This window comes from Ochlerotatus camptorhynchus, unplaced genomic scaffold (genome assembly GCF_037179485.1).
Source record: "Ochlerotatus camptorhynchus isolate MF236.1 unplaced genomic scaffold, CSIRO-AGI_Acam_v1.1 ptg000457l, whole genome shotgun sequence".
NCBI classification, from domain to species: Eukaryota; Metazoa; Arthropoda; class Insecta; order Diptera; family Culicidae; genus Ochlerotatus; species Ochlerotatus camptorhynchus.
The window spans coordinates 303,333-320,159 of NW_027040943.1; the positions used below are offsets into that span (position 1 = coordinate 303,333).

The 16,827-nt window shown below is 42.7% G+C and overlaps 2 protein-coding genes across 2 annotated transcripts in view; one reads left to right on the top strand and one right to left on the bottom strand.

Annotated features, from left to right (window-relative positions):
• tara (taranis) overlaps window positions 1–10,949 on the top strand; it is a 65,921-nt gene extending 54,972 nt beyond the window's left edge. Inside the window, exon 2 of the mRNA XM_065235013.1 lies at window positions 6,405–10,949. Within this exon, the coding sequence (XP_065091085.1) occupies window positions 6,414–8,825 (2,412 nt within the window). The 5' untranslated portion in view covers window positions 6,405–6,413 and the 3' untranslated portion in view covers window positions 8,826–10,949. The remainder of the gene's footprint in view (window positions 1–6,404) is intronic.
• mtSSB (mitochondrial single stranded DNA-binding protein) overlaps window positions 1–16,827 on the bottom strand; it is a 363,002-nt gene that overhangs the window by 285,074 nt on the left and 61,101 nt on the right. The window lies entirely within an intron of this gene.

The window sequence follows — 16,827 nt, forward strand, 5'->3', positions numbered from 1 at the left end:
TAATTCGTCTAATAACACTCACAGATTGAGTAAGTTTTCCTCGATTTTGCTAAAATATCTGCTCCAATATGGAGCAAAAACGAGAACAATTTTACTCAGTCCCTGCGTCTTTGAGTTGGATTGAACGGTCGTGTTCGGTTACTCAAATTAACCATTTCATTCGAGTCAGTTGAAAATGATGTTTCCCATCACTCTAACTTCAAAATGAAACAATATTTTAAGATTTTGTCTTCTAGAATCCAAGCATGGGAAAAATCGTTCCATTTTGCATTCTCAACTCACTCACACGCATACAACATCAGAAACGAACAGCAGCTTGTGCGAGCCGAACTGATTTAGTTCGTATTCGCATTGCTTCTATTTTCTTCGATGAATGCAGAATTGAGCAAAACAGACAGCTGAGCGTAACATGAATGATTCTGAGTGTAGTAGTGTGGATGATTCCTCTCTTATTATTTTTTCCATGCTGAGCCTTTTACGATTGCATTCTGCTGAGTGAGCTGAATGAAAATTTTGCAGAAAGAATCACTTTTTATTTTCTAGCTTTAAACATACATTGACACATTTAAATCGCTATTAATATCGAAAAAACTGTTATACTGTAACACATTAACATAAGCGTCACGCAAATAACTTAAAACTGCTGTGGCCAATTCAACTGATTTAAATCAGTGAGCCAAAAACTATCCGACTCGGCTATTTAAATCGTTAGCATTCGGATTTTACGCATTCAATCTGGTTCTCCCTCGCTATAGAAAATTGTTCGGCTGCCTTTCAGTTTATCTTTATTTCCTTCTACTGCTGTCAGTTCTGAGTTGAGCTGCAGAGTCACTTGGTAGGAAGAATTTACACTCGTTCGGCAATCTGTTTGTAGGCGAGGATGACTATTTTGATTCTGTGGTGCTCGCGCGAGTGAATGAATTTTCCCATGCTTGCTAGAATCATGAGAAAAGTAGCCAAAAGAGGATTCCCTAGTGATTCTTAGGTAAGTTTCAATGCCTAGGTAATTCCGAGCAAAGTTCCAATGAAATTCAATGGAGAAATCCAAGGAAATGCTGGAGAAGATTTCAAAGTAGCTGCTGGAAGCATTCTATGGAAATGCACGTGGAATTCTGGGCGAAATTACAAGGAAATTTTGAGGCAAATACACAGGGAAAACTGAGAAGATTTCTAAAGTAGTTGGGTAGAAGAAGGGTCGAATTTCGCACGATGGGCTATCTTTAAGTTGGCTACGTTTTAGTTGGGCTCCCGTTAATTGGGCTGTAGCCCACCTAAATCGAAGTCAAACATCATTTCTAACAGTGCTGATTCCTTTTCGAGGGGCCTTAACCAATTTACAGTTTTGACAGCTCAGCCCAACTAACAAACAACTAACGAAAGCCTTTCACTAAGTAGGCGAAATTTGACCACCACACACAAAATGATTTCGCAAAAATGGCACTGTACAAACAAGGGTAAGAGGTAACTCTAAGACCAGAAGGTCCCGAAATAACGTGCTCAACTTTTTGGCTCTGCTCTGGTACTCTCTTCGGTCCCAAGCTAATCGATTCACCCCTCGAAACATAGGAAAATTCACTAATCCCTCATTTTATCTGTCAAACTTTCATAGCGAATCAAAACGACTAGAATGGGGTACGTTAATCGTTTGCTTGGGACCAATAGGCTAGTCAAGTAGTGAGCCAATTTAAAATCGTTAGTTTCGTAGTGATTGTTGGTAACACTGTCCTACTACTGCGGATTGATCGCGTAACGTGCTGGTGTCAATTGTCGTTGCCGCTTTCTACTTTCAAATGCGTTAGAACGCGGCGCCGATAATGGTGCGATCAAACAGAGAGTAATTAGCTATTCTATGTGGATTTTCAGTAGAATATAAAGGTGAGTTTCAAGATGATTCTGGGCAGAATTCCAAGGAAGTTGTGGGGACTCGCGACACACTTTGTGGGTTGTGGTGACTCAATCGCCATACAAATCAAAGAGAGAGTCTCCTCATCCTCACTAATGACGAAGATATAGCCCAAGCAACAACAAGTTTCGTATCAGGGTTCTAAAGTAGTATACATAAGTAGTATATATAACATATGGTCTACAAGAGTACAATAAAACCTTGGGAGGCCTGACTGTTTTGACAGTTTAATTTGTTTACTTAAACGTTCAAGTTTTTCGATGGTTTCGTTGCGAATGTTTGTTTTCTAAGAATGATCTGGATTGAAGCGTGAGGGCTGCAAGAATTATTTCAGTATACTCTCTGAACTTTAAAAAAAATGAGGATTAATCTCTTGTTGTTCCACGTTGCAAAGGACATTCCAAAGTCGGGATGTTATGATGAACTGTTCAAATTCATCAGCATGCATCTGACCAATACTCCCAACCATCATGTCCGCAAATCAGCTATTCTTCAATATAAGGCGAACATACCGCTAATATAGAGCTTCCGAGCTTTATATTAGCACTTGGGCTATTAGCCAAGGAACTTAGTCGGTATAAACTGTAGACATCCGGCCCTTCTCAGAACGAGAATCCCAAGCACCTCAGAGTTAACAGCTCCTGAATTTCGACCAAACCGACAATGGCGACGGTCAGCGACGTTGGCGGCGGCAGCAAGCCTAACCATTCCGCACTTGACAGACATGTTGGCGCTAGACAGCGTAGATAGGGGCGTCATATACGCGCTGCTCGACAAGTGCAAGTGCAATAAATTCTGTCTGTCACCCAAACAAACAACACACATACAAACGGATGAACGAAATGGGAAAAGACCCCGAAAACAAAAACCAAAAATTGTGTCACATGGAGCATCAGCGAACCGTCACTTCACTGTTATTGTCGATGTTTTACGAGACAAACAAAAGGATGCGGAAAACCGCAAGGAATGTAGTCGTAAATAATGAAAAAGAAAATCGGGGTAACTAGAGGCACACGGCGGTGTACTTGAAAACTTTTGCCAAACAACAAAACGGGAGCGGAATTATGTAACCTACAGCAGTGGCAAGAAGGAGCCGGACCTTTTACAGGTTGGTTGGTTGGTAATGGCAACGCACAGGTCATGAAAAGTACCTACTGTTTAAGAATAGAAGAAAAAAATAATACCACCAACTGATGGCGATTACGACGGTTTGAAAGGAGGGAGGGAGAGCGAGAGCCAAAGCGAATTGAATGAATGACAAACAATAATACATAAATTAAAAGGAGGCAGCCGCAGAGAGTAGCAGCGATAAACGATCATAAAAATCATATGGTTTGTGTTTACAACTAAGTCCACCTGCCCCTTCAGCTGCCCGTCCCTGTCGCTTCGCAGGCAGACGGGAGGCCCGGCCTGCTTTGATTGAGACGAGTGTTCATTCATGAAAAATCGAATTACAACCTCTCTGCCATTATAAAAAAAAAGGATGCGGAGTGATTGACCTTTCTTTTTGCTTCTCTTTTGGCTCAGCTCAGCTACAAGTGCATTCTTCGATGAATATGCGGAACGGAAGAAGTCGTGTGCATTAAAATATGCTGAGAGTGCCACCCCCTTTCCTCCAATTGGAATCACGAGCAGACGAGCAACTACTGTATACTATTTACGGTACACTGAAAGGAGTTTTGCAAGATCTGTTCTTGCGTGCGAAAAAAAAAGTTCATTCATAAAAGTTGTGATAAACATCCTTCTTCTTCGTTCCTGTACGCTCACTTTTCGACAAGCATGGGCAGAATGGTTTGCCCTCACCCCAACCACCGCGCAGGATTCGTCTTCGAAAGTGGGTGGTACGGGAACTCAGAAGTAAAAAAAAGGCACACGAAGCATATCTCAACTTTCTCTTTCTTCGATAATTACTTCGAACGAGGGATGCTGCGTTGTTTTGCGCCCGGAAAATTGGTTCTTTTCCAAGGCACAGAAGTTTTTCGCGCGCGTCTTGGCAACATTTGCGCCAGTCAGTAGCTCCAAACGGAAGTGTGCTTTGTTTGATCAATTGCTGGCACACAGAGTAGGCGAGCTTTTGCCATGGCTCATGGAAAACAGTAGGCGACGGATAGCGTTGTCGTGGTGAAGGACGGGGGGATTGGTACATAGAAACAAGGTTGCCGCCGCGGATGGAGAAGATGAGTGCCAAGGAGTCTTGGTAAGGAAAGGAAGCATCTTATGTACACATTACCTCAGGGCTCGATGTAGAAGAAGTCAACGCTAGCGAACGTGTGTGGGTTGGTTGGAATGAGGCAAATAGGAACGGAAAATGCTACCGGGCCTGGTGCCTAGGCGGAGGTAGTGAGTTTTTTTTTCCTCGACCTCATCGTCCTGATGGCACCGGCAGCACACGCACATTGCGTGAGAGGTTATATGCACCGCCGCCGCCACTGCTGCTGCGGTTGAGCCCCGTAAACCGCGCGCGTTTCTCTTTTCGGCGGTGATCCACGAGATATTTATATAAACTATTATGTAACAGGACAACAAAGAGCAGTGCTGCACATATTGTGCCCCGCCACCGCAATATATAGAATATATCGAAAATTAAATCGATAGACTGATTTCGCACCTCGAGTGCCCTCGCTCGAGCGCTTTCCACGAGCGTCCCAAAAATTGTGGAACTTAAAGTTGCATGATCCGGTTGGACATTGGTCGTCCAGTCAAATCAGGTTCATGACTTCAGGATACCTTCGGTTCCCATCGGCTCACACTCTACGCATTGCATACCAACCAGCGAACAAACCCTCGCAGGAAAACTGCGGAGCAAGGTTATAAAAGACGGGCAACGGCACACCAACTTTACTGCCTATATTTCCGATTACGAACGACGCGACGGGCGGTGGCATTTCTTGAGAAGGAAGAGGCGTTCTTTGTTCCTCCGCGTGCGCTTTCTGGTGCTGCCGGTGGTGTAGAACGTGGCGACACGATGAAGATGCTGCTGCCGTCGCAGTAATAAAAGATTTATCTTCCGCTCATTTTTATTATTCTGTACTCCAGCTCGCATCGAGTTTTCCTCCGCGGAGGAATGACTGGCTGGTCGTTGTTGTTTTCCACCTTTGGGTCCCGCGGCGTTCGATAAACTGTGCTATCGGTGAAATGACCTGCCGTCAAACAGTAGGCCGACGTTGTGACACGGAATTCCAACCCGAACCGGGAGAAGAGGTTTTAAAATTAAGCCTATTTTTACTGCCAGGAAGCTTTATGAGAGGCGCATAAAATGCGTGTAATTCTTAACGAGCGAAAATAAACTCTTGGGAGGAAAATATTTGCTTCCACCACCGGTGGTGGTGGTGGCGAATGCATCACTACAAAGTTGCAGCCTGGATACTGTAAAGTTGATTTCGAAGAAAAATGAAGATCGTCATGGTAGGCGACTTCGTTGTGACCATGGAGCACACAAAAGCAGATGACTTACGGCTACAAGGGGCTCCTTGGTTGCCCATCACCTTTTGTGTGTGTGTGTGAGGAAAGGCGATTTGCGCGCCGCCCAGTTTCTACAAAAAAAAAGACGATGATTTGGTAAAAATAAAATGCGTGCAATCAACGGACGCAGACGGATGGGATAGAGTTTCGAATAATGCCGACGAAGATTGGAGATTGGCTGGAGGAAAAACAAAAAAAGCTTAAGCTTTCGCTGCCTCTCGCTCGCATCGCCTTGTTTGGTTGGTCCACGGTTGCAGGTTATTTTTTGCCTGATGGAGAGCTTCACGTCACGTGGAGAACCAACAAAGGTTGATAGAGCAGAGCAGTAAGCAAACTGTTGCAAAAGTTGCGTGTAAAATGACTAACTTTTTGGTGCACATTTCTGACGGAACGTGGCCAGCGCTTGGCGTTACATTTCAAGCTGGCAACTGAGCATATTTCTATGATTGATCTGAGTGCACTATAAAGTAACTAGATCAAAAAATTATACATGCTATTTCAAAACTACTCAAATTTGAGTAGGAACCACCCAGACCGGTCAAAACTGAACCTACCCAAAAATGGGTAAACTAATTTGGGATAGTTTTGAAGCGTGTAATCGTCATCTTTGTCACCGAACTGACGTTTCCATCTACACTGCAACAAACTTTCATCGTGAATTTAGTCATGGCGTTGAACAATAGTGTGGTGCTGCCATTTTTTTCACCTGCGATGTTTAATTTCAATAATGCAAAAAAAAAACACCGCCTGTATTTTACCTGCTGCTCAACTCTGCTTCCAAAAATTCCTTAAGACAGGTATAGATCAGCACAAACATGGGTACTAGTTTGAATGGCATAAAAATCCAACCTAGCAGTGCTGAAAAGTAAACGACAGCCAGCAGTGGATGGAAGCGATTGGTTTGTGTTTCAGCTGAAATCCTTACCTTATCAGGTACATTCAAAGTAGATGAACATGAACGCGCACTCATTAGCAGTAGAACAACGCTTGACCTCCTCAAACTAATAATCGCCTTTTTCCTCTATCCACTTTCTTACAGAACTTTGCAATGATGGGTCTCCAAGCGGCAGCTAGTAGCAATAACAAACGCAAGTACGAGGATACGAGTGCCACCTCGACTGATGATAATGGCACCAGCACCACCTGCAGCAGCAGCAGAACCATCCCAGAAGAAGTCAGTGGGCAATGCTCATCATCCCCAGCAGTAGAAAATCAATACCCCAACGGGCAGTCGGCATCCCCGGCGGAGGACGGAGCAAGTCCGTGTAAGAATCCACGATTGGAAGAACCGATCGCAGTAGAGCAGACCGAACAGTCCACGAGAGAAGCGAAGGAGTCATCGCCAACGACCGCGATGCCAATTAGTAGTAGTTCGACCAGCAGCAGTATAACGACAACCAGCGTAGTAGCTTCCCCGTTGATCGCCGGAGCTCCGACCACGATTCCGATCAATAGCCCGTTGCTGCTGCCTCCAGCGCCACCTGCCGAAGATAGCATAGCCAAGCTGGAAGCGGTGGCTGTCCCCGGCGAGACCGGATGGAACTGTGAACCGATCGTAGATCCCATCAGTAAGCTTCAGGCAGTTGCCGTACCCGGGGAAACGTGGGGATCGGACAGTACCCGGTCGACGCTGGCCACAACTCTGTTGGCCGCGGACGATCTCGATGACGATGACGATGATTTCGAGGATGACTTTGATGATGATGAAACGATACTGCCCAGCTATTCACCGATTCGGTATCCTTGCTCTCCGAACCGTGCTTACATTCCGGCATACCCGAAGCCCGGCTACTTCCCAGAACCGTATCAGAACTGTTCCCGAATGAATGGAGCGAACAACGGAGCACAACAGTATGCCAATCGGGGATACGGCTGGAGCCAGCATGGGTACTATTCGCCCCCGTACGAAGCACCATCCTCGCAGCAGACGATACGGTGCGCGGAGAATGGCAAGTCCTACTTCGAACTGGGCAGTGCAAACTACAGCAACGTAAACCAGTTTGGTGCTCAAGGGCGGCATCTGAAGCGATGCTGCGACGGACGCAATATGTCGTGCAATAACAAACAATGCTACAAGGAACGGCGCCTGAAGATGATGAACCTGTCAATGTTCAAACTGGCCCGATTCCGTCAGGCTTCGGATCAATCGCTGTACCGATCGGTACTGATCTGCAATACACTCAAATCGATTGAACGAGAAATTGACAACGAGAACAAGGAGTTTAGCCATCAGCAGCACCTGCAGCAGCAGCAACATCCGCATCTCTATCATGCACCTCCTCCTCCTCCGCATCACCTGCATCATCCACATCCGCCGCCGCCGCCACCACCACAAACTCCCCCGCAGCAAGGTCAGAACGAGTATGGCCCCCTGTACAACGGCCGGATAGGTGCATCCGACAAGCAGCAAGCTCCTAAGTTTAGTGATATTAGCAATAGTGGCAGCAGTAACTACAGTAGACTTCAAGGCAGCAATACAACGACTCAGTCGTCTCCTGGCTACGGTCCAAGTGCAACCGAGCAGCAACCTACGACGATTACTACGCAATTATCGCCCTACGATCAGCAACCGCCACCGCAGCAGCAGCAGCAGCAGCAACATCACCTCAGCCCCATGACGACCGCATCGACGACGACGGGCCCGGCGTCCATCAGTCCTCATCACAATCATCCGCTGAAAGATCCACAATCAGGCCGGGCGACACCATTCCCGTCCAGTGTCGCCGGCAGCGGCAGCAGTTCCCTTACCAATGGTTATCACGACGGTGATTCCGGCTTCGGTGACGACGACTGTACGCGCCCAATCAACTGGGGTTCGGTGCTGAGCCTATCCTCGCAATCGGCGCTCGATCCACTAAACAACAACGACCTCTTCGTAACGTCGCCGAGCGTCGCGGTTAGCGTTGTCAACGATAGCCATCACACAGCCAACGTGACGGTACTAGCGAGTAACGATAATTGTGATAGTAGCACTAGTTTAGCATTAAGTCAATCCGGGTCGTCCTCGTCCTGCCTGGCAGGCAGCGACGGTAGCACCGTAAGCAGTGTTAGCAATAGTGATAGCAGCAGCGACAACAATCATACGACAGACAGTACCAACCCTGCCAGCAGCTCCTCGGGTGCTAATTCCTCCAGTACAACCACCCTAACCTCCCTGACCACCCTGACAACGAGCAGCCATTGTGATCTTAATCTTACTACTCTAACCACCTCCCCATCCCCACTGCTCTCGTCCTGTGCGTCGGCCCTGCAGTACCACTCCAGTACCAACGGTTCCAACTGGGATCTAGCCTATCTGGACATGGACATGGACGAAATGTTTCCCAACTGTTACAAGATAACCTCGTTCAACTCGGATGTCGACATGCTGGGTCTGAAATCTCCCATGCTGGAACCGAGCAAAGTGGTCTGTGATAACGATATGGATTCCTTTACGACCCACATAATGGTCGGGAGTTAGTATTAAGCCCCCACCGCAGCAGTAGGGTTGCCAAATTTTCTCCCCCATCCCGTCCGGAATGGGAGAAAGTTTGGCAAGGCGCGCTCTCTCGCTCAAAACCTGATCCCACCACACCAACCACCACCCACAAATCCAAACCTCCTCCACTAGAATCAAGTTTGTAAGTGTCGCGCCACGTCCATTCTCAGGTTGTGAAGGCTGTGTTATACTCATTAGTTTTCGTTACGTTAGTGTATTAAAGGGCAACCAAGGTTAATATCCAAGAAACAAAACGAATAGCTTTTCTCCTTTAGTTCAATTTTGTGTTCTTATGTTCCACCGGTGAAAAACCGATGAGTTAACTCGTGCCCTTCTCTGGTTTCCCTCTCTGTCCAGAACAATGCAAAAATCCCGATTCCAGCTCTGGAGGAATATACCAGTTCAAATCACAAGCGTACAAATGACAAACAAACAAACAAACAAATGCAAAACGCTACAAATGTTGCAAAACGAAACTGCTTCTGTCACTATTGGTTCCTTATTAGGATTAGAGCAACAAACAAACAAACAAACACACACACATACATACGACAAAGTGAAGAACGGACACAACTAAAAGTGGATGAACAAATTAGGTTTACAAAACACGCAGTACATATGATAATGGTAGTTGTAATAAACGTGACGTAGTAGCAGCGAACAAATGAATGCAAAAACAGAAACAAGGAATTGTACAACAACAACAACAACAACAACAACAAACAACATTGTATTGCAAATTTAAAAGTGGATCTGTTGGAGCGATGTAATTTTTTTTGCCTAAGGTGAAAATGAACCGAATCCGTAACTCAACTTGTACCAACTCCTATGGGTGAATCTTTTATTCGCTCCTTCTGAGCAATCCTTGAAAAGTTCATCCCTTTGAAGTTAAAGATAATTTCGAATTTCTGTTTCAAAATAGCGAAGTGATTTCGTCCATATTCACCTTGTTCCCATCAACAACAGAAATACAAACGTGGAATTGACCACGAGTGCCATAAAGAATTAAAAAAAAATGTACCATTAGAGAACAAAATTCCCAAACTAAACGACCTCACTTCAACGGCCTCCACAAAACCAAACTCTCACTTTCTAGCGGAGGGAAGAATATCCACACCTTAAAACACTACCGGAGGCATCTGACCTAGCGGCAAACGGTTCTATCTCAACTCAACTCAATCTCAGTACTAGTTTTTTGTTTGTTTGACAAGAGACCTTTTTCCCACACTCCTGCTCCTGATCACGGTAGGCAGAAATCTTCGAATACATTCCATACACTATCCTATACAGTTATTTCGTTGAAGAATTCGAAACTGGACGATTTGTCTTGCCAATCGCCAATCAGACGATGAGGGTCTTTTGTTTCAGTGTTTCACGGTGTGCTTTCGCGGTATTTTCCCGTCACTTGAAATGAGACCAGGAAAAGTCAATTCAGTAGCAACATTTTCTACAGCAGCTAAATCCTGTACATACTCGACAGTAGAAAAAAAATCCCGTTCTCTAATTTGGCAGCATAAAAAATCCTGATTTTCCTAAAAGCAAAATTTCTTGGAGGGACAGCAGCTATCTTTCCTACAAGCCCAAAAAAAAGGCAGTAGAGCGAGTTAATTCAACCAAATCTAGTCCTTTGTCAATCTTTAAATCAAATTGTTTACAAGGGTATTTTTTATTTCTTTAAATATGATCTAATTTGCTAATTGTATCAATCTTCTTCTATCATTTGAGAAAAAAAAACACTTCTAAACTTAAAAATCAACTGATTGTGTAAATAACCAAAACCGATTCAGCTATACTGGACGCAGATTTGGATTTTCTAGCAAGCAAAAAAAGAAGAACCTTGATGTTATTCGAGCAGAAAAACAGAACAAAATTGTACTTTAAGAGATTATATATATCTATCTAATATATTGGAAGTGACAAAAGAAAAAAAAAACAATTAAGGGCAAACAAGACAAACAAAAAAACAATTAGTAAGCCATTCTTGGACCCCTCCTCCACCCTCCGGCGGCGGTGTCGGCGGTGGTGAACAAAAAGTACATATTATATCAAAGCTGTACATTTTAACTTGATGATGATGATTGGTAAAACAAAACAAAATAAAAACAAACGAGGAAAATGTAAGAAGAAATACATGAATGTAGTTCATTTTACGAATTATTAAGAAAAAATGTGAGCAAAATGGCAAGTAAATAAAAAAAAAACTAAATTGTTTAGAGTTATTATATTTGAAAATAAGAATAATTTATTAAATTTATTATATACATGTAAATATGAGAAAAGAAAAGCAAAGAAAATGACTAAAAAAATGAAAATAAATGAAAATTGAAAATTTAAACATCATTGGTGTTTCGTTGCTATGGAAAGGTATCACAGTGGTCCTAGCTTGAAAAATAAGTGAAGAACGGTAAGTAATCACCGGTTAACCTGTTGGGTTCCTGACCCTGGGTATGCCTCCGCCTCGATCAAATGCCCTGCCGTACTTCAATCTAGTGCATATGCTAGAAGGTTTCCTTTCCTACCTTTCCGCTTGACTCACTTGCACTTTCCGTACTAGAATTTCTGTTGATATTCGGCTTCTGATGACATCGACAGGGCTGGTAGCGATCAATGCTGTCAAAATAGTGATTTTAGTGACCATGTTGAAGATATAAGTGACCAAATAGTGACTTATAGTTGTAACAAAGTGACCTAAGAGACGAAAAGTAGTTGTTCTGATGGCACACGAAATAAATGTTTGATGTTCTAGATGTGTGGCATATATTAGCGCTAGTGTAAGCAGGTCTTAACTTGACGCTTAACGAGTCAGCAAGCCGTGTGTGCTGCCCGCGTTTTAAGCGCAACAGTTCAATGCCGGTGAACGGAGGTCTCTATGGCAACGCTTCATAAACATACACGGGCAACTCTCCACTCACTTTCGGACCGGCTCTTCAAAAGGTAAGTCGCACATTAGACTTATTCAATTAGTATATCATAAACAATTATGCACGATACGAAGCTTTAAAGGCAAGATTCAAGAGAAAATTTATCACCAAACCCACATTATTAGATGATTTTAGCCATGGTGTCTACAAACTGGCAAATCCAGAAAACCGCAAATCCTCAGGGAATTTAATTTTTCCTGAAAATATCTGGAAGTCTCAGGGAATTTCATCATTATTGACGGAATTTAGTAATGTTCTTAGGATAAGGATATGTTAATGAAACTATTTTTGACGTAGGACTACGTCTATGATTTCTATATGGGGGTACACTTTGTGAAAACCGAAAATGGAACATGTAACAACATTATGAAAGATTTTGAACGTTAATAACTCAGCTGCCCCTGGACTAATTTCAATAATTTTATCACCAATCGATCAGATATATTTCTACACAAATGTTAAATTCAAGACTTTATCATTTTTTTAATGACACTATTGAAAATTGCACGAATGTGCAACTGTTGCTTTGATAGTTAAAATTATCACTGATTGCCTGCGAAAAGCGATTTCCCTAACACAGATTTCAAAGTTAATTAATTAATTTAACTTTATTAGGGAGGCTTTCAGCCTTGGGCTGGTTCGCCTCCAACACTTTCAAAGTTGAATTTCATCCGGTAGTAGTAAAATTGTGTTTATTTCTGTTTATTATGGTAGTACATTGATTTAGCATTTTAATTGATTATCCTACCTTATTTTCATCTTTGTTTAATTTCATATTCTTATTTAATATTTGCGTTTTTCAACTAGTTAACAGAATACCCCTTTGGGGTGTGTTTTGATTGAATTAAAAAAAGTGAAAACCTACCTAACTACGAGTATAAATTAACCTAACGTGCTAGATCACATAATATGATCTGATGATGAGACACCTGTCTGAGATACCTTTCCAGGATAAATATTCTCCGTTCTTCTAATGTCTGAATTCCAGCCAGGAGGTGGATCTCAGAATTTCTAGTCCGCGGGGACTGTTTAGGACCATCCTAAGGATCTTGTTCTGGATCATTTAGAGTTTAAGGTGATGGCATTTGGCGCTACTCTCCCAAATTGGCATCCCGTATTCTATTACGAGAAGGATGATTTGTTTGTAGACAGCAAGCTTATTTTTTAGGGATAGAGTAGACCTCTTGTTGATGAGTGGATACAGTGATCTTATCAAGATGTTACACTTGGTTTTGGTTTTGTCAACGTGCTCCCTGAAAATCAGCTTGCTGTCTAGTGTTAAGCCGAGGTAGACTACCTCTTTCGACCATTCCACCACTGTGCCGTTCAGACAGATCATTTAATATTCACCGACGGAACAAGTCTGGGAGATTTTGAGTATGGAAAGATGATGACCTGGGTCTTTGCCACGTTGATACGGATCTTCCAGCTGTTGAAATATTCAGACAGGACGTCCAGGCCTCTCTGAAGTTTGGCAGTCAGAGCTCCGATGACTCTACCCTTGTAGACGATGGATGTGTCACCTGCGAACAGAGACAACGATCCACCATCGGAGGTGAACAGGTTGAATAGAATGGGGCCAAGGATGCTTCCTTGTGGAACCCCGGTACCGATGTTGAAAGCATCCGATGTGATGCTATTCAGAGAGACTCGGAACGTCCTGTTCGATAGATAGTTGTTAATTATCTTCACTAAGAAGATTGGATGACCATACTGCTGCAATTTGAACACCAGGCCATCATTTCAACGTCCAACAACGTCGACAGATCCTTGATAGTCGATTCACGTTTCAAAGTTTTGCCAGTCAGGGTGTAGTCATGGTGAAGAAGCGAACGCTTGCGGCCAAAGGAAATTACAGAGCATTTCGAGACATTCAGCGACATGCGTTTAATACGACACCACTCAGCGAAGACTTCCAATTGTTGCTGCAAGAAAATTGCATCACTAGATTCTTTTATCACGAAGTAGAGTTTCAAGTCGTCCGCATACGATAGTTGAAGGCATTTCAGGATGGTATTGACGTCATTCATGTACAACAGAAACAGAAATAGCCCAAGATGACTACCTTGGGGAACGCCGGATGTCACGGGGAAGGATGAAGAAACATAGTCTTGACATAGGGTAACCAACTGATTTTGGACCCCTAGAGGAAGTGAGATCACGTTTATGTCAAAATAATATTATTTGTTTATTATTATTATGCAATTTACATGCGGTTGTGTTCGAAAGCTACTCATCTTGGATGTAAAATGTCACTAGATGTTTTATTTATTGATATATACTCGAAAAATAATTCTTTTCACATCATGATATTCACATATTTTGGACCCTTCCACTTGATTTTGGACAGTGTCCATAATATATTTTGGACACACTGAATGGGAACGAATATATTTTGGACATGCTGAAGTTCTTTCAACCTATGAGCCTAAAATTAATTACGACGGTCACTTCTTCCTATCTCGCATTTGTTAGGTCCGTCTAGGTGGGAAAATTTTCAAAGAAGGTGCCGTAAAATGGGGTGAAATTGATCAGCGGGGTGAATTTGATCGCTGAGTATACCCATTATTGTACTTATGCATAATATTTTTACAATGTATACAAAGATACATTCGTACGCTTAGTAACGAAAAACATGTTACACATGAAAAAATATCACGAGAAATTTCAGCGATCAATTTTGCCCCGCTGATCAATTACACCCCGTTTTACGGTATGCATAAAAGTTAACCCCCCGTTACTCGCGCTGTTGTACCAACAATCAATACGAAACTAACGATTTTAAATTGGCTCACCACTTTAGTAGCCTATTGGTCCCAAGCAAACGATTAACGTACCCTATTCTAGTCGAAATTCTAGTACTACGCAATGTTTGTTGTTCAGGAGGTCAAAGCCTATTTCTTAGTGTACAATAGTTCAGAATTATCTCACTTCGTGGTGCTACCAGATAGAAAGTAAATGCCTTCAGCAAAGTTGTTCAGGAAGTCAAGCTCTTTTCGTTGGTGGAGTAGTTCAGAAATTTCACACTACGAGGCGCTAGTATATACGTGTAATTCTCGCATATACAATAGCTCGAGTTCTTGACCAGCTAGAAAGTTACTGTACTGGGCAAACTTGTTCAGGGGGTCAAGACTTTTCGACTGGTAGACAGTAGTTCAGAATTTTCTCACCACGTGGCGTTTGTATACATATACACTTCTCGCATATGATATATCTCGAGATCCTGACCAAATAGAAAGTTACTGTCTTTGAAAAAGTTGTTCAGGAGGTCAAAGCCTATTGCTTGGTGTAGAATAGTTCAGAATTTTCTCACTATGTAGTTCTAGTATACACGATAAATTCTCTCATATAAAATATCTAGAGAGCATGACAAGATAGAATGTTACTGTCTTGGGCAAAGTTGTTCAGGGGATCAAGGCCTTTTGGCTAGTGGACGGTAGTTCAGAATATTTCACTTCATGGTACTAGTATATACGTGCAATTCTCGCATATGATATATCTCAAGACCTGCTAAAAATGTACTGTAATCGGCAAAGTTGTCCAGGAGATCAAACCCTATCGTTGGTGGAAAGTACATAATATTCTCACTAGGTGACGTTGAAAGACACGTGAAATCCTTGCATATAAAATATCTCTGAATGACCCGCATACTAGTGCCACGTAAAGGGAAAATTATGAATTACTGTACACCAACGAAAAGATCCTAACATCCTGAACAACTTTGCCGAAGACAGTAACTTTCTGTCTGGTCAGGATCTAGAGATATTTTATATGCGAGAATTCTTCATGTATACTAGCGTTGTAAAGTGAGAAAACTCTGAACTTAAGTCCACCAGCAAAAAGGCCTTGACTTCCTGAACAACTTTGCCGAAGACAGTAACTTTTTATATGATCAGGATTTCGAGATATTTTATATGAGGATTTCACGTATATACTAGCACCATATAGTGAAAAGAGTCTGAACTATAGGCTTTGAACTCCTGAACAACTTTTTCGAAGACAGTAACTTTCTATCTGGTCAGGATTTCGAGATATATCACATGCGAGAACTTCACATGTATACTAGCGCTATGTAGTGAGTAAATTTTGAACTACTGTCCACCAGCAAAAAGGTTATGATCTCTAGAACTACTTTGGTAAAGACAGTAACTTTCTATCTGGTCAGGATCTCGAGATATTCCATGTTGTAACCAATTAAGTCAGAACCCTCGTAGTATGGACACCATTTACGCGGTTTCCATTTACATTTTCTCTATTATCCGCATATGTTGGGGGTTAACTGTAATAAATATTTAGCTTGTTTAGTTAAAACACAGAGAAAATTCATTGCTAGAATAACTAACTGGTGTATTTTTTCTCAAATATGCCATTTACTGCAAAAATTCGTCACGCACCCTGTATACGAATCTGCTCACAAACTTCGACTGTGTCTTCATGGACGACGAAACTTATGTGAAAGCGGATTTCAAGCAGCTTCCGGGACAGGAGTTTTATACCGCATCAGTGAAAGGGAAGGTGGCTGAAATTTTCAAAACCATCAACCTATCGAAGTTCCCGAAAAAATATCTCGTCTGGCAGGCCATATGCACGTGTGGTCTAAAAAGCGGCATTTTCATTACTACGGGAACGATCAATCAAGAGATATACGTCCAGGAGTGCCTGGAAAAGCGGCTGCTACCATTCCTAAAGCAACATCCCTAATAAAAATAACCATAAAAGAGACCTTAACGACGTGTTCGGGGTATCATCCAAACCATTTGTGGGATAGTTTACCCATCCGGAATACAGTTCGTTTAAGGTATTTGTTTATTAGAGATAATAGACCTGTGCTGGCCGGACTTGGCGAGCTGCCACTATGGGAAAAAGGCAATCGAGTCGTACGATGCGAACAACGTGGTTGTGGTACCAAAGACCACAACCCTCCCAACAGCCCAGAACTCCACCCTATCGAAACGGTATTGGGCCTTGGTCAAATGGAATCTCAAAAAAAAAAACTAATAAATCCATGGAAAACGAGCAGCAGTTTAAATCTAACTGGCGTTCGGCGGCGAATAAGGTCGACA